At 53.4% G+C, this 25,475-nt stretch overlaps 1 protein-coding gene across 3 annotated transcripts; it reads left to right on the top strand.

Annotated features, from left to right (window-relative positions):
- The first annotated feature begins 1,235 nt into the window (after positions 1-1,235).
- KASH5 (KASH domain containing 5) lies at positions 1,236-13,041 on the top strand. Of its 3 annotated transcripts, XM_080570524.1 has the most exons (14): positions 1,236-4,228; positions 4,329-4,416; positions 8,732-8,806; positions 9,021-9,201; positions 9,616-9,653; positions 10,025-10,091; positions 10,161-10,310; positions 10,426-10,543; positions 10,811-10,861; positions 10,980-11,060; positions 11,513-11,568; positions 12,076-12,127; positions 12,398-12,513; positions 12,855-13,041. In XM_080570524.1, the coding sequence occupies exons 2-14, from the start codon at positions 4,395-4,397 to the stop codon at positions 12,949-12,951; spliced, it is 1,104 nt and encodes a 367-aa protein (XP_080426650.1). In that variant the 5' UTR covers positions 1,236-4,228; positions 4,329-4,394; the 3' UTR covers positions 12,952-13,041. The 3 variants fall into 3 exon arrangements, 2 of the variants coding, with proteins under 2 accessions (XP_080426650.1, XP_080426649.1); XM_080570523.1 differs by lacking the exons at positions 1,236-4,228; positions 4,329-4,416 and adding an exon at positions 12,233-12,273 and having other exon boundaries at positions 4,443-8,806; XR_013942533.1 differs by lacking the exons at positions 1,236-4,228; positions 4,329-4,416; positions 11,513-11,568; positions 12,855-13,041 and adding an exon at positions 12,233-12,273 and having other exon boundaries at positions 4,443-8,806; positions 12,398-12,496.
- The last annotated feature ends 12,434 nt before the right edge of the window (positions 13,042-25,475 follow it).

Below are 25,475 nucleotides of genomic sequence, written 5' to 3'. Positions count from 1 at the left end.
TCTAGTGTGAACTGGAAGGTCTTCAGGGCACCCTAGATGACAGTGGAGAGTCCTGCGAGGCCTCTAGCTGGTTCTAGAGCACTCTGGGGGGGCATGGAAGGCTTCTTCTAGTGTGCCCTAGAATGCACTGAATAGCCCTTTAAGGCCACCAGCGGACACTCGTTTACAGTAAGGGTCCCTGGGAGGCCTCTACAGTGTACTAGGGGGACCATAGAGCGACTGGGAGTGCACTGGATGCCCTGGGAGGACTCTAGAGTGCACCATGAGTCTTCTATGGGACACTGGAACACACTGTAGAGCCCCATGAGTTCTCCAGGAGGCGCTGGAGCACACAGGATTGCCCTGAGAGATTTCCTGGGGGTGTTAAGACTCCACTGGAGTGGAGGCCCTAGAAATCTTCAGGGTGCAATTGGACGCCTATAGTGCTCTCTACAGTGCAGCGGGAAGCCTTCAAAAGTCTACAGGGGGTACTAGAGAGCACCAGGAACCCTGGGAGGCATGTAGAGTGCCCTGGGAAAACACTAGGGGATACTAGAGCACACTTGAGCAACTTTTCAGGTCTCCAGGGGCCTTAGAGTACAATGGAGAGATCTACAAGGTCTCTAGAGGGCCTTAGGGCACACTAAGCAGGATCTGGGAGCATTCCAGTGGGTGCAAAACTGCACTGGGAGACCCTGGGAGATTCTATAGGGCAGTGTGAGAGGCTTCTAGTGCTCTCTGGAGTACAGGATGCTCTCTAGGGCATCCAAGGGGAGAGCAAACATCCCTGTGAGGCCTCTAGCAGATAATACAGCACATGGTGTGTGTGTGGGGGGGACGACAGAAGAACTCTAGAGTTCTGGACAGCCCAGCGAAACCTCCAGGGGGCTGCAGGTTATACTAACTGAAGCTGTGGTGTTGGGTTAGGGTCATAATTAGAGTTCGGGCTAGGGATTGCTAGGGTTTGGAGAGACAGTAAGCACAGATTCCTGTTGTGTGTGGGGTTGCGTAAAGGCTCCCAAAGGGAGTTCAGGTGTACCCAAAGGCTTCTGTTGAGAGCGCAGATTGATGAGCACCAAGGGAGGCCTCCATTGTGCCTGAGAGTGCACTCAAGAGCCCTGTGAGGCCTACAGAGTCCAGAAGATTCCAGGAAGAGTCCCTGTTTGGCCTCTAGGGTGAGAGAGGATGCTCCTAGGAAACCCTAGAGTGCACTGGAGTGCCTTGGAAGGCCTCCAGGTCATCCTAGAGGACACTGGGGGTCACTGGGAGGCTTTCGGGGGGGGGCTAGAGGGCACTCACTGGCCCTGGTAGACCTGCAGAAGATCTAGAGTACAGCAGAGGACCATGGGAGGTCTCCAGTATGCCCAGAAGTGCACTAGAGTGCACTGCGAGTATTCTAGAGGCCAGAAAATTCCAGGAAGAGTCCCTGTTTGGCCTCTAGGGTGCAAGAGGATGCTCCTAGGGCACCCTAGAGTGCACTGGAATGCCCTGGGAGGCCGCTAGGAAATCCTGGAGGACACTGGGTGTAACTGGGAGGCTTTTAGGGGGGGTTAGAGGGTACTCAGTGGCCCTGGTAGACCTGTGGAAGATTTAGAGTGCTGCGGATGACCATGGGAGGCCTCCAGTGTGCCCTAGAGTGCTCTAGAGAGCCCTGTGAGGCCTCCAGAGGCCAGTACATTCCAGGAAGAGTCACTTTTTGGCCTCTAGGCTGAAAGAGTAGGCTCCTAGGGCACCTTAGCTTTCACTGGAGTGCCCAGGGAGACATCTAGGGCATCCTAGAAGACACTGGGGGTCACTGGGAGGCTGTCAGGGGCAGCTAGAGGGCACTCAGTGGCTCTGGTAGACCTGTGGAGCACCTAAAGTACAGTCAAGGAAAACTGGACACTTCCAGCATACCCAAGAGTTCACTAGAGATCTCTTCAAGGGTTCTAGAGGCCAGTAGATTCAAAGAAGAGTCCCTGTTTGGCCTCTGGTGTTCCACAGAAGGCTCCTCGTGCACCCTAGAGTGCACTGGAGTACCCTTTGAGGCCCCTAGCAGATCCTAGAGGACAGTGAGGGTCTCTGGGAGGCTTTCAGGGGCACCAGATGGTACTAGGTGGCCCTGGTAGACTTGTGGAAGATCTAGAGTGTCGCAGAAGACAAAAGGAGTCATCCAGTGTGCCTGGAAGTGCACTAGGGAGCCCTGTGAGTATTTTAGAGGCCAGTAGATTGCAGGAAGAATCCCTGTTTGGACTCTAGGGTGCAAGAGGAGGCTAATAGGACAACCTGGAGGGCACTGGAATGGATTTGGAGGCATCTAGGGCATCCTAGAGGACACTGAGGGTCACTGGAAAGTTTTCAGGGGGGAGCTAGAGCGCACTGGGTGGCTCTGGTAGGCCTGTGGAGCATCTCAAGTGCCGTGGAGGACAACGGGAGGCCTCCAATGTGCCCAGAAGTCCACTGGAGTGCACTGTGAGTATTCTAGAGGCCAGAAGATTCGAGGAAGAGTCACTGTTTGGCCTCCAGGGTGCAAGAGGAGGCTCCTAGTGCACACTAGAGTGTACTGGAGTGTCCTGGCAGAACTCTAGGGTAACCCTAACTGTAACCCTAAATCTAACCCTAATTAGGACCCAAAAAAAGTACATTGCCAGTTTCTCCCATCAAAAAGTGCTCCCAATGGAAGCCTTTGGGTAGACCCGAACTCCTTTTGGGAGCCATTATGCAACCCCACACACGACAGGTCTCTGCACTTTCTCTCTTTCCAAACAACCCTAATTGTAACCCTAACCATAGCCCTAAACCTTACCCTAATTATGACCCTAAAAACACGTACGCCAACAGTACACAACCCCACATACAGCAGGACTGGCCTTCTGTGGTCCACACTGAGGATGGATTCCGACCCCTGAGAATTAAGTCAGGGGGCTAATAGTATGTGTGTTGCGTGGTGTTTGGCAGGGGGAGGTGGGGAGTTGTCCAGCAGGGCGCGGTGTGGTTGGAGTCCTTACAGCAGAGAGGGCTGTTCGGGATTGGTAGGTTTGGTTTGGAGGAGTGTGTGGCATCCTTCCTGTGTGATGGGACTGATTGTTGGGCAGGAAAGTTCTAGCTCCTATTTCTTTTACAATGTGGTTTGTGTAGTCTGTGTTCCATCTCTTATACTGCCCTTTTTCAGATCTTGGTATCCTCCGTGTTGTTTGAGCTCAGCGAGCATCCTGAAGCTCTACAGTGTGTTTCTTTGTGAGCTTAGCGCCAGCCTTTGTCAAGGATGGATCCAGACCTATAAGAGTTAAGTCAAGGGGCAAATGCTATGTTTATGCCGGTTGGTTGGTTAGGGGTAGGTGGGGATTTGCGCAGCAAGGCAAGGGGTGGTCAGTGCATCAGAGAGGGTGGTCCTGAATCTGCAGGAGGCTGTGTGGCCTCCTTCCTGTGTGATGTGAGCATCCTCCGGGCAGGGCAGTCCCAGCCTGTGTCTCTTCTTTGGTGTAGTCTGTGCTGTGTCTTTAACCGTTCCCGTCCCAGGCCTTGGTATCCTTCTTGCTCACTGAGCTCAGTGAGCACCAGGGTAGCTGTCCCAAGGGTCTCAAATGTTTCTGCTCCTCACCTTTGTGCCAGCTGAGCAATTCTTGTCTTGTCATAGAAGCCTGAAGCACAGCCCTGCCTGTCGTGTTCTGTGGTTCTGTGTGGTTGCACGGACTCTTAGTGTGATCAAGCAAGAGTCTTTACTGCAACCCAGCTACGTTCTTTTTATACACTTTTCTTCCAGATGTTTTCCTTCAAAAACCCTGCAACCCCCTTTTACAGTCCTTTGGTCCCTTTGTCTTGTCATTTGCTGATCTTTGTCTTGACGTATGTGTTGGGCTGGTACGTACCTTATTGCAACCTCCTGATCCTGTGCCTGGTTCTGGTCATGCTCTGTTACTTTTCTTTTCCCCTGGGCCTCGTAGCGGTCTTTGCTCTTATCTCCTCTTGTTATTTACCTATGCCTCAGGCTCCTTGGTGAGTCTCATCCTCCACATCTCTCTTGTCTTCCAGAACTCCCTTCTTTGATTCTTACATGGTCACAAGTCCTTTATCTATGTACATGGCTAGTTAAACCTACTTTTCCTATATGATTACATATCCCACAGTTTTGCATTGCAGATATCTTTGGGCATTCACCTTTGATCTGGGTTGTGTCATCAGCTCTTCTTAATGGTGATTTTTTTTACAGCGTTTTTTTTTGTATAGAAGGTGCAAAGCGTCAATCTCCACCAGAGGTGTATTGGGCCAGGTGAGGTATGAACAGCTTGCCAAAGGAGCAGGTGTGTTTGAGGTGTGTCCCTGTCACTGAAGTCAAAAAAAAAGCATCCCTTCTTGTTTTGGTTTTACAGGTGGCAGAGCTGGCTCACAAGGGCAGACGGAGGGTTCGGCCTTGGGAGGGGTGAGCAGCTGCGGTAATGGAAAGAGCAGTTGATGCAGGTGAGCTATGGCATGTGGATGCTTTCAGTCTGTACTTCTCCCCACCCCCCCCCTTTTTTTTAAAAAAAAAAAAAAGTCTTGTCACACAGTCTCAGAGGGATAAAGCCGTATGCTGAAGAGTAGTGTGAGACTCAGATTTGATGTAAGGTTGGGCAGGAGGAGAAGAGTGGCATGCTGGCTTCTGAGAACTGCAGTCACTTCACCTCCCATTACTCTGGTGCTGTGGCCTGTGCCAGCTGTGTTATCTGACTTCAGTAGCAGAGCAGGTCAGTTGACTACTGTTTTGCTTCTGAGGAGGATTTGCATTGGAAGAAGTTTGGCTGGTGTGCCAATCTATTTCTGCAGGTGAAGAGGATCCTTGTGCCTTTAGCAACGTCCTGGCTAGCCTTTGTATTCCTTGTTGAGGATAGAATCTGCCTCCCAGCATTGCCAAGCTAAGCTGGGGAGGCAAATGCTATGTTTGGGCTGGGGTTGTGAATGGACACATAGAGCAAGGGCATGTGCTTTTAAGTCATTGCAGCAGATGAGGCCTTTCAGGATTGGTCACGGTCAGGCAGAGGGAGGGTATGTGGGGCTCTGTCAGGTACAGCGTGAGCATGTGCCAGGCAGGGCAGTTCCAGCTTGGTGTCTGTGTTCTGTGTTGTCTGTGCTGTACTATAGTCTTCATTTCCTGTTGCTCTTATATTCTTATATTTCTTATATATTCTTATATTTCTTATATTCTTGTATTTCCTGTTGCTTTTCGTATCCTGTTGCTGTACTACAGTCTTCATTTCCTGGTGCTCAGCAGGCCCTGCAGAAGCCATCCTGAGGTTGTTGAACACATCACCTCATGGGAATAATGCCAGTTGAGCAGTTCTTATCTTGCAGTGGGAGCTTAAAGAGCTCATTTCTTCTGTGTGTGTAGTTCTTTTGTATCATTAATGTTTCCTGATATGATCATCATATGTTACACGCTCCTTGGGTCTTGTTATCCTCATTGCTTTTTTCATTGGACTGACTAGACAGGCAAGTCGGTAGCCAAGCCAAAGGTCCTAAATGCTTGTGTCATCATCTCAAGGCTGATTGAGCGATTCTTGTCTTGTAGTCAGAGCTTAAAGTGTGGATCTGTTTCAGGTCTTGGGCATCATATTCAGTTTCAGATGGTATCCGCTTCCATCCTTACTGTTGCGGAAGTCATCTGGGCCACATCAGGAGCTCTTTCTTGAGTATTCATTACCAAAGCATTTTCTTATGGGATTTGCACTCCATTCTTCCGGTCTCTTATTGTAAATCTGTGCTTTTTATGCCTCCATCATCGCAGTTTTGGTGGTCGCTTTCAGTCACAGGTCACGGCATTTGAGTCTCTCCCTGGGTCTGCCGCAGAGCATCTGTGCTGACTTGTCGCACAAAAATTACATACGCATTAGGTTTCACAACACGTCTGTGCATATTCATTTCCTAGCTCTGCCTAGCCCCGCTTCGTATGCTAATTATCAGTCCTGCACTTGCGTATTACTCTCTGGTGGTCATCCGGGTGGTCGTCGGGATGAAGTAAGATGTCTTCATCAGAGTTGAACTTTTTAACCTTTTCTTCTTACGCATGCTCTCTGAGACCTCGGTCTCAGTCCAAACTGCAAGGTTGGTTTGATCCAGTTCCCGGAGTCCGAGAGGCCCCAGTTATCTAGATGTCTAGGAATAGTCTAGCAGTTCATGTCACTAAGGGATTTGAAGGGTTAACATTGAGGCCCAAGTCTAGGTGATAAGAGAACAAAGGGGGGTTTTAGAGAAAACTGCTGACTACTGCACGGGATGTTGTGAGAGTTTCTGAAATCCGGCCCAGAGGCTACCAAATAAGGAGGAAGGGGGAGCTGAAGGATGACTGAAGGACAAAATTCTGCGAGGAAGACCACCAGCCTTCAGCCCAAGCGACCCCCGAGAGACCACCAGAGACTGATACACAGGCGCCCCTGGGAGGGTTTCGGATTCCGGAAACCAATTATAATAACCCTGCCTCTTATAGGAATAGTAATGAATATGTATTAGCCTAGGAGCATAAAAACTAGCCACCTTATGTAACAGGTGTGCGTCCTGGTGGAGCAGAGACTCCCGGCGCACCCAGTGTTGTTTGCTTGCCTCTATTCATTTAATAAATTGTAAACTTTGATTGTAATCCTATTTGGTACTCAGTCATTTGTAACAGTTCTCATCTACATCCCCAATAATTAGGATATTTTACCACATATGTAGCTAAATATTAATTCAGATAAGTTTTAGCATCTTCCCCATCTCACTGTGTCTGGGAGTTGGGACTTGTCTGTAGACATTTGGGGCCTGCATCTTGCATTTGTGGTGTGGCTGTAGAGTGTGCAGTGTGCATATGGGTTTTTGGCCTTTCTGTAGTTTTTGGGTCTTGTGTCTGGGCTTTTGGGTTCTGTTTGTGGCATGTGTCTTGGGTTTGAGACCTGGCTGTAGCCTTTGGGGCTTATGCCCAGGCTTTGGGGCCTGTCTGTAAACATTTGGGGCCTGCGTCTAGGGGTTTGGGGCCTGTCTGTAGACATTTGGGACCTGCGTCTGAGGCTTGGGGCCTGTCTGTAGTGTTTGCAGCCTGTATCTAGACTTCTGGTGCTTGTCCGTAGCATTTTGGGTGTGCGTCTCTGGTTCAGGGCCTGTCTGTAGTATTTGGGGCCTGTCTGGAGTTCGGGGCCTGTCTGTAGTATTTGTGCCTGCGTGTAGGCTTCTTGGGCCTTTCTGTAACATTTGGAGCCTGTGTCTGGGCTTTTGAGGCCTTTCTGTAGCGCTTGGGGCCTGTGCCTAGGCTTTTGGTGCTTGTTTGTAGCACTTTGTGCCTGTGTCTGGGTTTTGGGGCCTTTCTGTAGTGTTTGGGGTCTGCGTCTGGAGTTTGGGGCCTATCTGTAGTGTTTAGGCCTGTGTCAATGCCTTTGGGGTGTTTCTGCAGTGTTTGGGGACTTCGTCTGGGGTTTTGTCCTGTCTGTAGCGTTTGCGGCCTATGTCGTGGGTTTGGGGCCTGTCTGTAGCGCTTAGGGCCTATATTCACACTTTTGGGCCTGTCTGTAGTGTTGGTGGCCTGCGTCTGGGGTTTGTGGCCTGGCTGTAGCATTTGGGGCCTGCTTCTGGCTTTGGGGGCCTGTCTGTAGCGTTTGGGGCATGTGTCTGGTGTGTGGGACTGTCAAAAGCATTTTGAGCCTGCATTCAGTTTTTTTGGGACTGTGTCTGGGTTTTTGGGACAGTCTGTAGTGTTTGGGGACTGTCTGGAGACTTTGGGGGCTTTGTCTAGGCTTTTATGGCCTCTCTGAAGCCTTTGGTACTGGCATCTGGGACTTGGGGCCTGTCTATAGCATTTTGGACTGTCTGGTATTTTGGGACTTGTCTGTAGCATTTAGGGCCTGCATGGCTTTTCTGTAGCATTTGGGGCCTGCATTTTGGTTTTGGGATGTATCTGGAGCTTTTGGGGCCTAGCTGTAGCATTGTAGCATGTAGTGAGTGGTTTTGTATTGTACTTGTTGAGGCCAGCTCTGGTTCCATCACTGCTGTGCTTCTTCGGTTCTATCACCGTGGCACTTTGTTCAGCTCCATCAGAATTAATGCTTCATCAATCTGTGTGACTCTTACTGTAATACAGTTGCAGTGACACATAGCAACCGCTGTAGTGATGGCATAAAGCGTTATGGTGCTGTGGGGACAGGGAGGGACACAGGGGCCCCACTGGCTGAAAGTGCCCCCAAGCCTGCGCTTTCGTCCTCCCTCTTGGCTCGGCCTCGAGCCACTGCACACATTTGCGAGGCGGAGATGGGGGCAGGCGGCCTCCAGGTGGCCTTGTAGCAAACAACGGGAAGCCAAAGCTGGAGAGCGCCACCTCCTCAGTAGAGGGACTGCTGTTCCCACTAAAGAAAGGAGAAACCAGGCCTCCCGCTGCTGCGCAGAAGCTCAGCCCGAGCAGGCTGCAGGCCCGAGGCCTCGCAAGCTCAGCACGGCGCTGGTGCCTTGCTCCAAGCCCTGGTGGGGCTGCGCCTGGAGGGGGCTGAGCGTGGCCCCGCCCCCTTCCCCAAAAGGGCGGGAAGTGGGCGGGGCTCGCACCCATTCCCTGTGAGGAGCTGTGAGGAGAAGGAGGTCCCCCCGGTGTCCCCTCGGTGCCGTGAGAGCATGGAGAGCAGAGAAAGCGCAGCAAGTACGTACCGCCTGTTGCCCAGAGGGCGTTAGGCAGCCCCCCAGAGAATGAGGTGGCCCCGGCACGGCCCCAAAGGGCGCATGGCGTCCTGCCGTGCCAGGCAGCACCCCGTCGGGCCCCGTAACCTCTCCCGTTGCCCTCCCGCAGCCGGGGCCGAGGGTGGCTGGTTGGAGGAGTCCCTGCTGGACTGCGCCTTCGCTGCCTGTGACACGGAGCAGACAGGTAGCGGTGCCGGGACCCCGATTCCACCCCGTGGCCTCCTTCTCGCTCCGCGCTGCCTGTTTCCACCTTCTGAATGGCGCGCGGAAGCTGGGGGACGCCGCGGGAAGACGCGCGGGGGGCTGGAGCCCAATGGGTGGATGCACAGGCAGCCGGATGGATGCGCGCGCTGCCCGAGAGACGCGGGGCGTGTGGTGAGCTTCGCCTCTGATGGCAGGCGCGGTGCCAGCCTGGCGCATCATGGAGTACCTGCAGGCGGTGACGGGGCGTAGTGGCGAGGAGCAGCAGCTGCAGAAGCTCGGGCAGATGCTGGAGGTGACGGCAGCAGGGGTGGCCCTGGATCTGCCCACCTTCCGCACTGTCATGCGCGAGTGGATCGCCCACTGTCAGCGGGATGGGTGAGTGCTTGGGGAAACAGAGGCATGCGGGGGCAGTGCTTCAAATGGCGGCATTACAGCTCCGTGCCTGGACACTGGGTGTGCCTGGAGCATACAATGCAATTATGGCTCCGTGCCTTGACACTGGGCGTTTCAAGCTAAATGTGGGCATTTCAGCTCTGCGCCTGCAACAGCTGTCTCAACGTGGGAATTCGGGCTCTGCAGCCCAACACCGGGCGTTTCTGGAGCTAGATAATGGAATTACGTTTCAGTGCCCCAACAGTGGCATTTCAGGAGCCAAATACTTAAATTATGGCTCTGCGCCCTGACGCCAATTGGTTCAGGAGCCACGGTGGGAAGTGTGGCAGAGAGTTGCCGTACCACGTGCCCATCTCACTGATTCCTACCAACGCCTCAATGCTTTTCTTTCCCCAGGGCCTCGCAGTCTGCTGAGGAGCTGGATGTAACGGGCGGTAGGTGTGCGCACCGGAAAACAGATCAGTGCCCACTCCAGCCATGCTGCGCCTGCTGGCAGCACTGCTAATTCGAAGCCCCAGCTGAGCGACAACTCCTTCTTTCCTGCACACGGGGTGCGGGCTCTGGCGGAAAACGCAACCACACACTAACCACTGAGCCACCCTGTGCCCAGCCATAACGCCGCAGCGTGGGGTGGAAAGGAGAGTAGCGGGGCAGAAACTAAGAGATGTGGGGCAGCAATTGGAGGTGTGGGGCAGCAATTCAGAGCTGTGGGGCAGACTCACAGACGCTCACAGCATCAGTGGCACTGTGGTTTTGTTGCTGGGGCTCCATGGATGCAGATTCCCATCTCTCTCTACTCACCCAGGACCTCGCGTGCTCACAGCCGCATTGGATCTTGAGGGCTACGGCGGCGAAAGAGAGAGCGTGACCTTGTAGGTAGCGGCATCATCGGGCTTCCAAAACACACCTGAGCGGTGCTAATGAGCCTCCTCTCACTGCAGGGACACCAGGAGCATCCAGGAGGAGCGGGAGCGCTGCAACCAGCACTTGGCCGGCCAGAACGCCACGCTGCGCTGTGCCCTGGAGTCAGCCGAGGAGCTGAATGCCCAGCTGGCTGAGGAGGTGGCAGGGCTGACGGCGCAGCTCCACCGGTCAGGGGGCACCCATAGGTGCTGGGAACGGGGGACAGGGACATGCGGGCAGCTGCAGATGCGTCTCTGCAGCAGTGCTGCCGGGTGACGACCAGCGGCCATCTGTCTCTCGCAGTGCCCAGCAGGCATTGGAGCATGGCTGGGCAAGCAGCCAAAAGCTGGAGGACCTGGAGGATGAGGTGAGGAGGCTTCAGGAGGAGAACAGAGGCCTGGCAGAACAAAATCAGCATCTGGTGAGTGCCCCCCCCCCAGCTGCTCGGCAACTCTGTTGTTCATTTTCCCTTTTTTTCCTCTTAAAACAATGCCAAGGTGACGCGGTGACTCCTGGCTGCTGGCCGCTGGCCTTTGCCCTGCCTGTGGCAGTGAGGCTGCGTTGGCCTCAGCAGGGCCAGACCTGGTGGTGTGCAGCCTCCGCTCGCATGCCCCCCAACTAGTGGGCTGCCCCCAGCAACTTATGGGGCTGCCCCCAGCAACTTAACGGCACACTCTTTCCCCTCCAGGAAAGGGAGCAGCGTGGCCTTCTGGAGGAAGTCACCGGCCTTCAGGAGACGGTGAGGACGGGCACGAAGAGCCAGGGGTGCCCCGCAGCACTGTGCCCCCACCCCAATGCACCACCAGCAGCTTTTAGTCCAGTTTCACTGGGTATCAACCCACTTTCCTCTGGAGCAGAACTCAACGCTGCTTGCTGAGGCCAAGGGAAGGAAGGAGAATCTGCAGGCACTGGAGGCAAAGAGGGATGCCATCCTGCAGGTAAGAGGCAGCTGAGCCTCGTCAAATGCTAACGAACCAGCTCCCTCAGCTGGGGGGCGGGACAACACCACATGGGGCTGGCGGCCCCTCCCCCATTATGCCCATCTGTGGAGGCCAGTGTGGCCATGGCCTCCAGCCCTGTTGCGTTGCTGCGGTCTCCTGCCACGATCTGCCTTCGCCAAGGTGAGCAACGTGATCCCTCTCCTCAAGTAAATACTCCCCCAGGACTCCAAAGGGATGGGAGCCACCACCGGCACCCCAAATTCGTCCCTGTTCCCCCCAGTTCTGCAGATGATGTGCGGCATGCAGGACCTGATGGAGGCTTTGCAGCATTATGAGGGCGCTGTGTGGGCACAGCTCCCACAAAGCCCCCAAATCCAGCAAACTGGAGAGGAGAGATGGGAGAAACCCTAACAAAGTCTTTTTCTTCCCCTAAAATCACGGAGCAACAGATGGAGATCAGCAGCCTCCACAAACTACTGAGGCAGACACTGGAGGCTTTGGCCACGTAGGTGCTGTGGGTACCTGGGGGGCCACGGGGCTCTCACTGGCTGAAAATGCCCCTATAGAACTCCCAAATCTGCGTTTTCATCCTTCCTTCTAGCTTGGCCTCAACCGCCGCACATATCTGTGAGGCGGAGGTCAGGGCAGACGGCCTCCAGCTGCTTTTTGGGGCAGGATGCTGGAAATCGGGGCTGTCAGAATCTTAAGGAGTAGGAAGGTGGGAGGGAAAAAAATGGGTAAAATCATAATAAAAAAAGAAAAAGGGGGTAAATGTGGGCACGCAAAGAGCGTGGACACAAGTGTGGCCCCTGCAAACCTGCGCTGGCTTGGAGTGAGGGCACGTGGCGCTTTGGGTCCCCCAGACTTCCCATCTGCCCCTTGCCCATACTGCCCATTTCCCCCCCCCACCGCTTTCCAGCCCTCCCTGCATCCCCCAGTGCCCATCACCCCCACCCCCCCAATGCCAATCGGTGCCCCAGTTTCCAGCCCCCCCAGCCTCTTCCTCCCACAGGCGAGCCCCACAGCCTGAGGCACAGCCGCTCAGCACGGAGCCATGGAGGGAGGTAGGAATCGCCAGAATCATGTCTTCTCCCCCAGAAAATGTCCAATGGGGGGCAGAGGAGGCACAGCCATGTCACCGCCCCCTCAAATCACCATGTTCCCCACAGCCCTCCCAGCGTGCAGACCAGAACTGCTGGCGCACATGGTGGTAAGCGGGGGTCCCACTGCCGTGGGTCGTAGCACCCCACACTGTGGGCCAGGAAAAGCCCTGGAGGTTTGGAGGGGTGCTGCACCCCCCAGATCTCCCCCCAGATCACTGAGTGCCCCTGCAGGCTCGTCCCACACCTGCTGCTGGTGCTGCTGCTGGCACTGCTCTGCCTCCTGCACCACATCGCCCCATGGCTGGAGCTGAGCTACCTGAGATCCCCCCCACTGTGAGAAGGCCCAGGTAAAGCGACCGGAGCCTGCTGTGGGGCACGTGGGAGCCCAAGCCCCATAGTGGGTACGGCAGCGCGTGGGGCTGTGGGGTAGAGTGTGGAGCGGGGTTAGGGGGGAAAGGGGAAAGGGGGTGGAGGGGGGAATTACGGAGTGGAGTGTGGGGCTGTAGGGCAAAGCATGGGCGGGCCGTGGGACAGAGCACAGTGCTTGGGGCACACTAAATGCCCCCCCTGCCCTATAGTTGCCCTGCAGTGGCCAGGCTGGGAGTCACGGCACCAGTCGTTTCCCCAGCCCGGCCCCCCCATCCTGCAGTCCCAGCCCCCCCAAGTAACACCCTCCTGCTTTTTCCAGGTCTGAGCTCCTCCTGCATAGCACGGGACCACCCCCACGGAACCTACTGACCGCTGCGCCATGGGGAAAGGGGGGTGCACACAAATGCCCCCAGTGAAGTCCCCCTCCCCCACGGTACCCCACTTCTGGGGGAGGCTCTCTATGTGCCGCCCCCCAAAAAGGAGGAATAAAGCTGTGCTTAGCACTGCCCCGCGTCATACAGAGTGAATGGGGGGGCCCCTATGGGAGGGTCATTTGGGTAGGGCTTTGAGTGGGGTAGGGGTGCACAAAGTGTTGGGGGGGGGGGCATGAAGCATTGGGGGTGCAGCAGGGCCCACTGTGTCCCAGTATGTCCCAGTGTGCTCCAGGACCACGTACGGGTGCTCTCAGCCCCATCCCAGTGTCCCATTGTCATCATCTCAGTGCTCCCACTGTCCTCACCGGTTTCATCCCAGTGCACACATTATCCCCATTCCCAGTGCTCCCAGTTCTACCTTGTCTCCATTGCGTGATCCCCATCGTGTTCCTTCTAGGGCTCACGGGTGCCCCGGAGCACCCACCCCGGTGACCCCCGGAGGGCCCCCGGGCGCCCCATAGGACCCACCCCGGTGATCCCCGGCGGGCCCCCGGGCGCCCCATAGGACCCACCCCGGTGATCCCCGGCGGGCCCCCGGGCGCCCCATAGGACCCACCCCGGTGACCCCCGGCGGGCCCCTTGCGCCCTGGAGCACCCACCCTGGTGACCTGGGGTGCTTGTACACAGTGCACTGAGCTGCTTGTACACAGTAGGGGCTTGCTTTTGGGGGGGTGTTGGGAGCTGCTTGTACAATGCAGGGATCTGCATCTGGAGGGGGTTGGGAGCTGCTTGTACACCTTTGGGGCTTGCCTCTGGGGAGGGTGGGGAGTTGCTTGTACGCCTCTGGGGCCTGTGTTTGGGGGGGGGGTTGGAGTCTGTGGCGGGGGTTTTGGAGCTGCTTGTACAGTCTAGGGTCCTCTGGCGGGCTTTGGGATCTCCCTTTGAGGGGGGAGGTGGGAGCTGGTTGTACACCTTTGGGTCCTATGTCTTGGACTCTGCGCCTTCACTCCTTCCAAACAACCCTAAACATAACCATAACCGGAACAATAAGCTGAACCCGAGTTAGACCCTAAAAAACATGTACGGTGTTTTACCTAATTACAGTTAGGTTTAGCGTTACATTTAGGATTGTTTGGAAAGAGTGAAGGCGCAGAGTCCTGTTGAGTGTGGGGTTGCGTAAAGGCTCCCCCAGGGAGTTCAGGTGTAGCCAAAGGCTTCCGCTGAGAGCACTTTTTGATGGCAGAAAGTGGCACCGTACGTGTTTTTTCGGGTCTAACTCGGGTTCAGCTTCTTGTTGCGGTTAGGGTTATGTTTAGGGTTGTTAGGAAAGAGTGAAGACGCAGAGTCCTGTTGAGTGTGGGGTTGCGTAAAGGCTCCCCCAGGGAGTTCAGGTGTACCCAAAGGCTTCCGCTGAGAGCACTTTTTGATGGCAGAAAGTGGCACCGTCCGTGTTTTTTCGGGTCTAACTCGGGTTCAGCTTCTTGTTGCGGTTAGGGTTATGTTTAGGGTTGTTAGGAAAGAGTGAAGACGCAGAGTCCTGTTGAGTGTGGGGTTGCGTAAAGGCTCCCCCAGGGAGTTCAGGTGTACCCAAAGGCTTCCGCTGAGAGCACTTTTTGATGGCAGAAAGTGGCACCGTCCGTGTTTTTTCGGGTCTAACTCGGGTTCAGCTTCTTGTTGCGGTTAGGGTTATGTTTAGGGTTGTTAGGAAAGAGTGAAGACGCAGAGTCCTGTTGAGTGTGGGGTTGCGTAAAGGCTCCCTCAGGGAGTTCAGGTGTACCCAAAGGCTTCCGCTGAGAGCACTTTTTGATGGCAGAAAGTGGCACCGTCCGTGTTTTTTCGGGTCTAACTCGGGTTGAGCTTCTTGTTGCGGTTAGGGTTATGTTTAGGGTTGTTAGGAAAGAGTGAAGACGCAGAGTCCTGTTGAGTGTGGGGTTGCGTAAAGGCTCCCCCAGGGAGTTCAGGTGTACCCAAAGGCTTCCGCTGAGAGCACTTTTTGATGGCAGAAAGTGGCACCGTCCGTGTTTTTTCGGGTCTAACTCGGGTTGAGCTTCTTGTTCCAGTTAGGGTTATGTTTAGGGTTGTTAGGAAAGAGTGAAGGCGCAGAGTCCTGTTGAGTGTGGGGTTGCGTAAAGGCTCCCCCAGGGAGTTCAGGTGTACCCAAAGGCTTCCGCTGAGAGCACTTTTTGATGGCAGAAAGTGGCACCGTCCGTGTTTTTTCGGGTCTAACTCGGGTTCAGCTTCTTGTTGCGGTTAGGGTTATGTTTAGGGTTGTTAGGAAAGAGTGAAGGCGCAGAGTCCTGTTGAGTGTGGGGTTGCGTAAAGGCTCCCCCAGGGAGTTCAGGTGTTCCCAAAGGCTTTCGCTGAGAGCACTTTTTGATGGCAGAAAGTGGCACCGTACGAGTTTTTTCGGGTCTAACTCGGGTTCAGCTTCTTGTTCCGCTTAGGGTTATGTTTAGGGTTGTTAGGAAAGAGTGAAGACGCAGAGTCCTGTTGAGTGTGGGGTTGCGTAAAGGCTCCCCCAGGGAGTTCAGGTGTACCCAAAGGCTTCCGCTGAGAGCACTTTTTGATGGTAGAAAGTGGCACCGTCCGTGTTTTTTCGGGTCTAACTCGGGTTCAGCTTCTTGTTGCGGTTAGGGTTATGTTTAGGGTTGCTTGCAAAGAGTGAAGGCTCAGAGTCCTGTTGAGTGTGGGGTTGCGTAAAGGCTGCCCCAGGGAGTTCAGGAGTACCCAAAGGCTTCTGCTGAGAGCACTTTTTGATGGCAGAAAGTGGCACCGTCCGTGTTTTTTCGGGTCTAACTCGGGTTCAGCTTCTTGTTCCGGTTAGGGTTATGTTTAGGGTTGTTAGGAAAGAATGAAGACACAGAGTCCTGTTGAGTGTGGGGTTGCGTAAAGGCTCCCCCAGGGAGTTCAGGTGTACCCAAAGGCTTCCGCTGAGAGCACTTTTTGATGGCAGAAAGTGGCACCGTACGTGTTTTTTCGGGTCTAACTCGGGTTCAGCTTCTTGTTGCGGTTAGGGTTATGTTTAGGATTGTTTGCGAACAGTGAAGGCTCAGAGTCCTGTTGAGTGTGGGGTTGCGTAAAGGCTCCCCCAGGGAGTTCAGGTGTAGCCAAAGGCTTCCGCTGAGAGCACTTTTTGATGGCAGAAAGTGGCACCGTCCGTGTTTTTTCGGGTCTAACTCGGGTTCAGCTTCTTGTTGCGGTTAGGGTTATGTTTAGGGTTGTTAGGAAAGAGTGAAGGCGCAGAGTCCTGTTGAGTGTGGGGTTGCGTAAAGGCTCCCCCAGGGAGTTCAGGTGTACCCAAAGGCTTCCGCTGAGAGCACTTTTTGATGGCAGAAAGTGGCACCGTCCGTGTTTTTTCGGGTCTAACTCGGGTTCAGCTTCTTGTTGCGGTTAGGGTTATGTTTAGGGTTGTTAGGAAAGAGTGATGGCGCAGAGTCCTGTTGAGTGTGGGGTTGCGTAAAGGCTCCCCCAGGGAGTTCAGGTGTACCCAAAGGCTTCCGCTGAGAGCACTTTTTGATGGCAGAAAGTGGCACCGTCCGTGTTTTTTCGGGTCTAACTCGGGTTCAGCTTCTTGTTGCGGTTAGGGTTATGTTTAGGGTTGTTAGGAAAGAGTGAAGACGCAGAGTCCTGTTGAGTGTGGGGTTGCGTAAAGGCTCCCCCAGGGAGTTCAGGTGTAGCCAAAGGCTTCCGCTGAGAGCACTTTTTGATGGCAGAAAGTGGCACCGTCCGTGTTTTTTCGGGTCTAACTCGGGTTCAGCTTCTTGTTGCGGTTAGGGTTATGTTTAGGGTTGTTAGGAAAGAGTGAAGACGCAGAGTCCTGTTGAGTGTGGGGTTGCGTAAAGGCTCCCCCAGGGAGTTCAGGTGTACCCAAAGGCTTCCGCTGAGAGCACTTTTTGATGGCAGAAAGTGGCACCGTACGTGTTTTTTCGGGTCTAACTCGGGTTCAGCTTCTTGTTGCGGTTAGGGTTATGTTTAGGGTTGTTAGGAAAGAGTGAAGACGCAGAGTCCTGTTGAGTGTGGGGTTGCGTAAAGGCTCCCCCAGGGAGTTCAGGTGTAGCCAAAGGCTTCCGCTGAGAGCACTTTTCGATGGCAGAAAGTGGCACCGTCCGTGTTTTTTCGGGTCTAACTCGGGTTCAGCTTCTTGTTGCGGTTAGGGTTATGTTTAGGGTTGTTAGGAAAGAGTGAAGACGCAGAGTCCTGTTGAGTGTGGGGTTGCGTAAAGGCTCCCCCAGGGAGTTCAGGTGTACCCAAAGGCTTCCGCTGAGAGCACTTTTTGATGGCAGAAAGTGGCACCGTCCGTGTTTTTTCGGGTCTAACTCGGGTTCAGCTTCTTGTTGCGGTTAGGGTTATGTTTAGGGTTGTTAGGAAAGAGTGAAGACGCAGAGTCCTGTTGAGTGTGGGGTTGCGTAAAGGCTCCCCCAGGGAGTTCAGGTGTACCCAAAGGCTTCCGCTGAGAGCACTTTTTGATGGCAGAAAGTGGCACCGTCCGTGTTTTTTCGGGTCTAACTCGGGTTGAGCTTCTTGTTGCGGTTAGGGTTATGTTTAGGGTTGTTAGGAAAGAGTGAAGACGCAGAGTCCTGTTGAGTGTGGGGTTGCGTAAAGGCTCCCCCAGGGAGTTCAGGTGTACCCAAAGGCTTCCGCTGAGAGCACTTTTTGATGGCAGAAAGTGGCACCGTCCGTGTTTTTTCGGGTCTAACTCGGGTTCAGCTTCTTGTTGCGGTTAGGGTTATGTTTAGGGTTGTTAGGAAAGAGTGAAGGCGCAGAGTCCTGTTGAGTGTGGGGTTGCGTAAAGGCTCCCCCAGGGAGTTCAGGTGTACCCAAAGGCTTCCGCTGAGAGCACTTTTTGATGGCAGAAAGTGGCACCGTACGTGTTTTTTCGGGTCTAACTCGGGTTCAGCTTCTTGTTCCGGTTAGGGTTATGTTTAGGGTTGTTAGGAAAGAGTGAAGACGCAGAGTCCTGTTGAGTGTGGGGTTGCGTAAAGGCTCCCCCAGGGAGTTCAGGTGTTCCCAAAGGCTTCCGCTGAGAGCACTTTTTGATGGCAGAAAGTGGCACCGTCCGTGTTTTTTCGGGTCTAACTCGGGTTCAGCTTCTTGTTGCGGTTAGGGTTATGTTTAGGGTTGTTAGGAAAGAGTGAAGACGCAGAGTCCTGTTGAGTGTGGGGTTGCGTAAAGGCTCCCCCAGGGAGTTCAGGTGTACCCAAAGGCTTCCGCTGAGAGCACTTTTTGATGGCATAAAGTGGCACCGTACGTGTTTTTTCGGGTCTAACTCGGGTTCAGCTTCTTGTTGCGGTTAGGGTTATGTTTAGGGTTGTTAGGAAAGAGTGAAGACGCAGAGTCCTGTTGCGTGTGGGGTTGCGTAAAGGCTCCCCCAGGGAGTTCAGGTGTACCCAAAGGCTTCCGCTGAGAGCACTTTTTGATGGCATAAAGTGGCACCGTCCGTGTTTTTTCGGGTCTAACTCGGGTTCAGCTTCTTGTTGCGGTTAGGGTTATGTTTAGGGTTGTTAGGAAAGAGTGAAGACGCAGAGTCCTGTTGAGTGTGGGGTTGCGTAAAGGCTCCCCCAGGGAGTTCAGGTGTACCCAAAGGCTTCCGCTGAGAGCACTTTTTGATGGCAGAAAGTGGCACCGTACGTGTTTTTTCGGGTCTAACTCGGGTTCAGCTTCTTGTTGCGGTTAGGGTTATGTTTAGGGTTGTTAGGAAAGAGTGAAGACGCAGAGTCCTGTTGAGTGTGGGGTTGCGTAAAGGCTCCCCCAGGGAGTTCAGGTGTACCCAAAGGCTTCCGCTGAGAGCACTTTTTGATGGCAGAAAGTGGCACCGTACGTGTTTTTTCGGGTCTAACTCGGGTTCAGCTTCTTGTTGCGGTTAGGGTTATGTTTAGGGTTGTTAGGAAAGAGTGAAGACGCAGAGTCCTGTTGAGTGTGGGGTTGCGTAAAGGCTCCCCCAGGGAGTTCAGGTGTACCCAAAGGCTTCCGCTGAGAGCACTTTTTGATGGCAGAAAGTGGCACCGTCCGTGTTTTTTCGGGTCTAACTCGGGTTCAGCTTCTTGTTGCGGTTAGGGTTATGTTTAGGGTTGTTAGGAAAGAGTGAAGACGCAGAGTCCTGTTGAGTGTGGGGTTGCGTAAAGGCTCCCCCAGGGAGTTCAGGTGTACCCAAAGGCTTCCGCTGAGAGCACTTTTTGATGGCAGAAAGTGGCACCGTCCGTGTTTTTTCGGGTCTAACTCGGGTTCAGCTTCTTGTTCCGGTTAGGGTTATGTTTAGGGTTGTTAGGAAAGAGTGAAGACGCAGAGTCCTGTTGAGTGTGGGGTTGCGTAAAGGCTCCCCCAGGGAGTTCAGGTGTTCCCAAAGGCTTCCGCTGAGAGCACTTTTTGATGGCAGAAAGTGGCACCGTCCGTGTTTTTTCGGGTCTAACTCGGGTTCAGCTTCTTGTTGCGGTTAGGGTTATGTTTAGGGTTGTTAGGAAAGAGTGAAGACGCAGAGTCCTGTTGAGTGTGGGGTTGCGTAAAGGCTCCCCCAGGGAGTTCAGGTGTACCCAAAGGCTTCCGCTGAGAGCACTTTTTGATGGCAGAAAGTGGCACCGTCCGTGTTTTTTCGGGTCTAACTCGGGTTGAGCTTCTTGTTGCGGTTAGGGTTATGTTTAGGGTTGTTAGGAAAGAGTGAAGACGCAGAGTCCTGTTGAGTGTGGGGTTGCGTAAAGGCTCCCCCAGGGAGTTCAGGTGTACCCAAAGGCTTCCGCTGAGAGCACTTTTTGATGGCAGAAAGTGGCACCGTCCGTGTTTTTTCGGGTATAACTCGGGTTCAGCTTCTTGTTGCGGTTAGGGTTATGTTTAGGGTTGTTAGGAAAGAGTGAAGACGCAGAGTCCTGTTGAGTGTGGGGTTGCGTAAAGGCTCCCCCAGGGAGTTCAGGTGTACCCAAAGGCTTCCGCTGAGAGCACTTTTTGATGGCAGAAAGTGGCACCGTACATGTTTTTTCGGGTCTAACTCGGGTTCAGCTTCTTGTTCCAGTTAGGGTTATGTTTAGGGTTGTTAGGAAAGAGTGAAGGCGCAGAGTCCTGTTGAGTGTGGGGTTGCGTAAAGGCTCCCCCAGGGAGTTCAGGTGTTCCCAAAGGCTTTCGCTGAGAGCACTTTTTGATGGCAGAAAGTGGCACCGTACGTGTTTTTTCGGGTCTAACTCGCGTTCAGCTTCTTGTTGCGGTTAGGGTTATGTTTAGGGTTGTTAGGAAAGAGTGAAGACGCAGAGTCCTGTTGAGTGTGGGGTTGCGTAAAGGCTCCCCCAGGGAGTTCAGGTGTACCCAAAGGCTTCCGCTGAGAGCACTTTTTGATGGCAGAAAGTGGCACCGTCCGTGTTTTTTCGGGTCTAACTCGGGTTCAGCTTCTTGTTCCGCTAAGGGTTATGTTTAGGGTTGTTAGGAAAGAGTGAAGGCGCAGAGTCCTGTTGAGTGTGGGGTTGCGTAAAGGCTCCCCCAGGGAGTTCAGGTGTACCCAAAGGCTTCCGCAGAGAGCACTTTTTGATGGTAGAAAGTGGCACCGTCCGTGTTTTTTCGGGTCTAACTCGGGTTCAGCTTCTTGCTGCGGTTAGGGTTATGTTTAGGGTTGTTAGGAAAGAATGAAGACACAGAGTCCTGTTGAGTGTGGGGTTGCGTAAAGGCTCCCCCAGGGAGTTCAGGTGTACCCAAAGGCTTCCGCTGAGAGCACTTTTTGATGGCAGAAAGTGGCACCGTCCGTGTTTTTTCGGGTCTAACTCGGGTTGAGCTTCTTGTTGCGGTTAGGGTTATGTTTAGGGTTGTTAGGAAAGAGTGAAGACGCAGAGTCCTGTTGAGTGTGGGGTTGCGTAAAGGCTCCCCCAGGGAGTTCAGGTGTACCCAAAGGCTTCCGCTGAGAGCACTTTTTGATGGCAGAAAGTGGCACCGTCCGTGTTTTTTCGGGTCTAACTCGGGTTCAGCTTCTTGTTGCGGTTAGGGTTATGTTTAGGGTTGTTAGGAAAGAGTGAAGGCGCAGAGTCCTGTTGAGTGTGGGGTTGCGTAAAGGCTCCCCCAGGGAGTTCAGGTGTACCCAAAGGCTTCCGCTGAGAGCACTTTTTGATGGCAGAAAGTGGCACCGTACGTGTTTTTTCGGGTCTAACTCGGGTTCAGCTTCTTGTTCCGGTTAGGGTTATGTTTAGGGTTGTTAGGAAAGAGTGAAGACGCAGAGTCCTGTTGAGTGTGGGGTTGCGTAAAGGCTCCCCCAGGGAGTTCAGGTGTTCCCAAAGGCTTCCGCTGAGAGCACTTTTTGATGGCAGAAAGTGGCACCGTCCGTGTTTTTTCGGGTCTAACTCGGGTTCAGCTTCTTGTTGCGGTTAGGGTTATGTTTAGGGTTGTTAGGAAAGAGTGAAGACGCAGAGTCCTGTTGAGTGTGGGGTTGCGTAAAGGCTCCCCCAGGGAGTTCAGGTGTACCCAAAGGCTTCCGCTGAGAGCACTTTTTGATGGCATAAAGTGGCACCGTACGTGTTTTTTCGGGTCTAACTCGGGTTCAGCTTCTTGTTGCGGTTAGGGTTATGTTTAGGGTTGTTAGGAAAGAGTGAAGACGCAGAGTCCTGTTGCGTGTGGGGTTGCGTAAAGGCTCCCCCAGGGAGTTCAGGTGTACCCAAAGGCTTCCGCTGAGAGCACTTTTTGATGGCATAAAGTGGCACCGTCCGTGTTTTTTCGGGTCTAACTCGGGTTCAGCTTCTTGTTGCGGTTAGGGTTATGTTTAGGGTTGTTAGGAAAGAGTGAAGACGCAGAGTCCTGTTGAGTGTGGGGTTGCGTAAAGGCTCCCCCAGGGAGTTCAGGTGTACCCAAAGGCTTCCGCTGAGAGCACTTTTTGATGGCAGAAAGTGGCACCGTCCGTGTTTTTTCGGGTCTAACTCGGGTTCAGCTTCTTGTTGCGGTTAGGGTTATGTTTAGGGTTGTTAGGAAAGAGTGAAGACGCAGAGTCCTGTTGAGTGTGGGGTTGCGTAAAGGCTCCCCCAGGGAGTTCAGGTGTACCCAAAGGCTTCCGCTGAGAGCACTTTTTGATGGCAGAAAGTGGCACCGTACGTGTTTTTTCGGGTCTAACTCGGGTTCAGCTTCTTGTTGCGGTTAGGGTTATGTTTAGGGTTGTTAGGAAAGAGTGAAGACGCAGAGTCCTGTTGAGTGTGGGGTTGCGTAAAGGCTCCCCCAGGGAGTTCAGGTGTACCCAAAGGCTTCCGCTGAGAGCACTTTTTGATGGCAGAAAGTGGCACCGTCCGTGTTTTTTCGGGTCTAACTCGGGTTCAGCTTCTTGTTGCGGTTAGGGTTATGTTTAGGGTTGTTAGGAAAGAGTGAAGACGCAGAGTCCTGTTGAGTGTGGGGTTGCGTAAAGGCTCCCCCAGGGAGTTCAGGTGTACCCAAAGGCTTCCGCTGAGAGCACTTTTTGATGGCAGAAAGTGGCACCGTCCGTGTTTTTTCGGGTCTAACTCGGGTTCAGCTTCTTGTTCCGGTTAGGGTTATGTTTAGGGTTGTTAGGAAAGAGTGAAGACGCAGAGTCCTGTTGAGTGTGGGGTTGCGTAAAGGCTCCCCCAGGGAGTTCAGGTGTTCCCAAAGGCTTCCGCTGAGAGCACTTTTTGATGGCAGAAAGTGGCACCGTCCGTGTTTTTTCGGGTCTAACTCGGGTTCAGCTTCTTGTTGCGGTTAGGGTTATGTTTAGGGTTGTTAGGAAAGAGTGAAGACGCAGAGTCCTGTTGAGTGTGGGGTTGCGTAAAGGCTCCCCCAGGGAGTTCAGGTGTACCCAAAGGCTTCCGCTGAGAGCACTTTTTGATGGCAGAAAGTGGCACCGTCCGTGTTTTTTCGGGTCTAACTCGGGTTCAGCTTCTTGTTGCGGTTAGGGTTATGTTTAGGGTTGTTAGGAAAGAGTGAAGACGCAGAGTCCTGTTGAGTGTGGGGTTGCGTAAAGGCTCCCCCAGGGAGTTCAGGTGTACCCAAAGGCTTCCGCTGAGAGCACTTTTTGATGGCAGAAAGTGGCACCGTACGTGTTTTTTCGGGTATAACTCGGGTTCAGCTTCTTGTTGCGGTTAGGGTTATGTTTAGGGTTGTTAGGAAAGAGTGAAGACGCAGAGTCCTGTTGAGTGTGGGGTTGCGTAAAGGCTCCCCCAGGGAGTTCAGGTGTACCCAAAGGCTTCCGCTGAGAGCACTTTTTGATGGCAGAAAGTGGCACCGTACATGTTTTTTCGGGTCTAACTCGGGTTCAGCTTCTTGTTCCAGTTAGGGTTATGTTTAGGGTTGTTAGGAAAGAGTGAAGGCGCAGAGTCCTGTTGAGTGTGGGGTTGCGTAAAGGCTCCCCCAGGGAGTTCAGGTGTTCCCAAAGGCTTTCGCTGAGAGCACTTTTTGATGGCAGAAAGTGGCACCGTACGTGTTTTTTCGGGTCTAACTCGCGTTCAGCTTCTTGTTGCGGTTAGGGTTATGTTTAGGGTTGTTAGGAAAGAGTGAAGACGCAGAGTCCTGTTGAGTGTGGGGTTGCGTAAAGGCTCCCCCAGGGAGTTCAGGTGTACCCAAAGGCTTCCGCTGAGAGCACTTTTTGATGGCAGAAAGTGGCACCGTACGTGTTTTTTCGGGTCTAACTCGGGTTCAGCTTCTTGTTCCGCTAAGGGTTATGTTTAGGGTTGTTAGGAAAGAGTGAAGGCGCAGAGTCCTGTTGAGTGTGGGGTTGCGTAAAGGCTCCCCCAGGGAGTTCAGGTGTACCCAAAGGCTTCCGCAGAGAGCACTTTTTGATGGTAGAAAGTGGCACCGTACGTGTTTTTTCGGGTCTAACTCGGGTTCAGCTTCTTGCTGCGGTTAGGGTTATGTTTAGGGTTGTTAGGAAAGAATGAAGACACAGAGTCCTGTTGAGTGTGGGGTTGCGTAAAGGCTCCCCCAGGGAGTTCAGGTGTACCCAAAGGCTTCCGCTGAGAGCACTTTTTGATGGCAGAAAGTGGCACCGTCCGTGTTTTTTCGGGTCTAACTCGGGTTCAGCTTCTTGTTCCGGTTCGGGTTATGTTTAGTGTTGTTTGCGAACAGTGAAGGCTCAGAGTCCTGTTGAGTGTGGGGTTGCGTAAAGGCTCCCCCAGGGAGTTCAGGTGTACCCAAAGGCTTCCGCTGAGAGCACTTTTTGATGGCATAAAGTGGCACCGTACGTGTTTTTTCGGGTCTAACTCGGGTTCAGCTTCTTGTTGCGGTTAGGGTTATGTTTAGGGTTGTTAGGAAAGAGTGAAGACGCAGAGTCCTGTTGAGTGTGGGGTTGCGTAAAGGCTCCCCCGGGGAGTTCAGGTGTACCCAAAGGCTTCCACTGAGAGCACTTTTTGATGGCAGAAAGTGGCACCGTCCGTGCTTTTTCGGGTCTAACTCGGGTTCAGCTTCTTGTTGCGGTTAGGGTTATGTTTAGGGTTGTTAGGAAAGAGTGAAGACGCAGAGTCCTGTTGAGTGTGGGGTTGCGTAACGGCTCCCCCAGGGAGTTCAGGTGTACCCAAAGGCTTCCGCTGAGAGCACTTTTTGATGGCAGAAAGTGGCACCGTACGTGTTTTTTCGGGTCTAACTCGGGTTCAGCTTCTTGTTGCGGTTAGGGTTATGTTTAGGGTTGTTAGGAAAGAGTGAAGACGCAGAGTCCTGTTGAGTGTGGGGTTGCGTAAAGGCTCCCCCAGGGAGTTCAGGTGTACCCAAAGGCTTCCGCTGAGAGCACTTTTTGATGGCAGAAAGTGGCACCGTCCGTGTTTTTTCGGGTCTAACTCGGGTTCAGCTTCTTGTTGCGGTTAGGGTTATGTTTAGGGTTGTTAGGAAAGAGTGAAGACGCAGAGTCCTGTTGAGTGTGGGGTTGCGTAAAGGCTCCCCCAGGGAGTTCAGGTGTACCCAAAGGCTTCCGCTGAGAGCACTTTTTGATGGCAGAAAGTGGCACCGTACGTGTTTTTTCGGGTCTAACTTGGGTTCAGCTTCTTGTTGCGGTTAGGGTTATGTTTAGGGTTGTTAGGAAAGAGTGAAGACGCAGAGTCCTGTTGAGTGTGGGGTTGCGTAAAGGCTCCCCCAGGGAGTTCAGGTGTACCCAAAGGCTTCCGCTGAGAGCACTGTTTGATGGCAGAAAGTGGCACCGTCCGTGTTTTTTCGGGTCTAACTCGGGTTCAGCTTCTTGTTGCGGTTAGGGTTATGTTTAGGGTTGTTAGGAAAGAGTGAAGACGCAGAGTCCTGTTGAGTGTGGGGTTGCGTAAAGGCTCCCCCAGGGAGTTCAGGTGTACCCAAAGGCTTCCGCTGAGAGCACTTTTTGATGGCAGAAAGTGGCACCGTACGTGTTTTTTCGGGTCTAACTCGGGTTCAGCTTCTTGTTGCGGTTAGGGTTATGTTTAGGGTTGTTAGGAAAGAGTGAAGACGCAGAGTCCTGTTGAGTGTGGGGTTGCGTAAAGGCTCCCCCAGGGAGTTCAGGTGTTCCCAAAGGCTTTCGCTGAGAGCACTTTTTGATGGCAGAAAGTGGCACCGTCCGTGTTTTTTCGGGTCTAACTCGGGTTCAGCTTCTTGTTGCGGTTAGGGTTATGTTTAGGGTTGTTAGGAAAGAGTGAAGACGCAGAGTCCTGTTGCGT

The sequence above is a fragment of the Anser brachyrhynchus genome (assembly GCF_964034855.1).
Source record: "Anser brachyrhynchus genome assembly, chromosome: 29".
Lineage (NCBI taxonomy): Eukaryota > Metazoa > Chordata > Aves > Anseriformes > Anatidae > Anser > Anser brachyrhynchus.
The sequence above is the reverse complement of the archived record's forward strand: the minus strand, read 5'-3'. Positions and strand labels throughout refer to the sequence as shown.

What these genes read in the sequence shown, in the direction of transcription:
- KASH5 (XM_080570523.1), top strand. Translation starts at nt 8,632, where the DNA reads ATGAGGTGGCCCCGGCACGGCCCCAAAGGGCGCATGGCGTCCTGCCGT. An exon ending in CTGTGACACGGAGCAGACAG is followed by an intron (nt 8,807 to 9,020) that starts GTAGCGGTGCCG and finishes CTCTGATGGCAG; the next exon opens with GCGCGGTGCCAGCCTGGCGC. An exon ending in AGAGGGATGCCATCCTGCAG is followed by an intron (nt 11,061 to 11,512) that starts GTAAGAGGCAGC and finishes ACGGAGCAACAG; the next exon opens with ATGGAGATCAGCAGCCTCCA.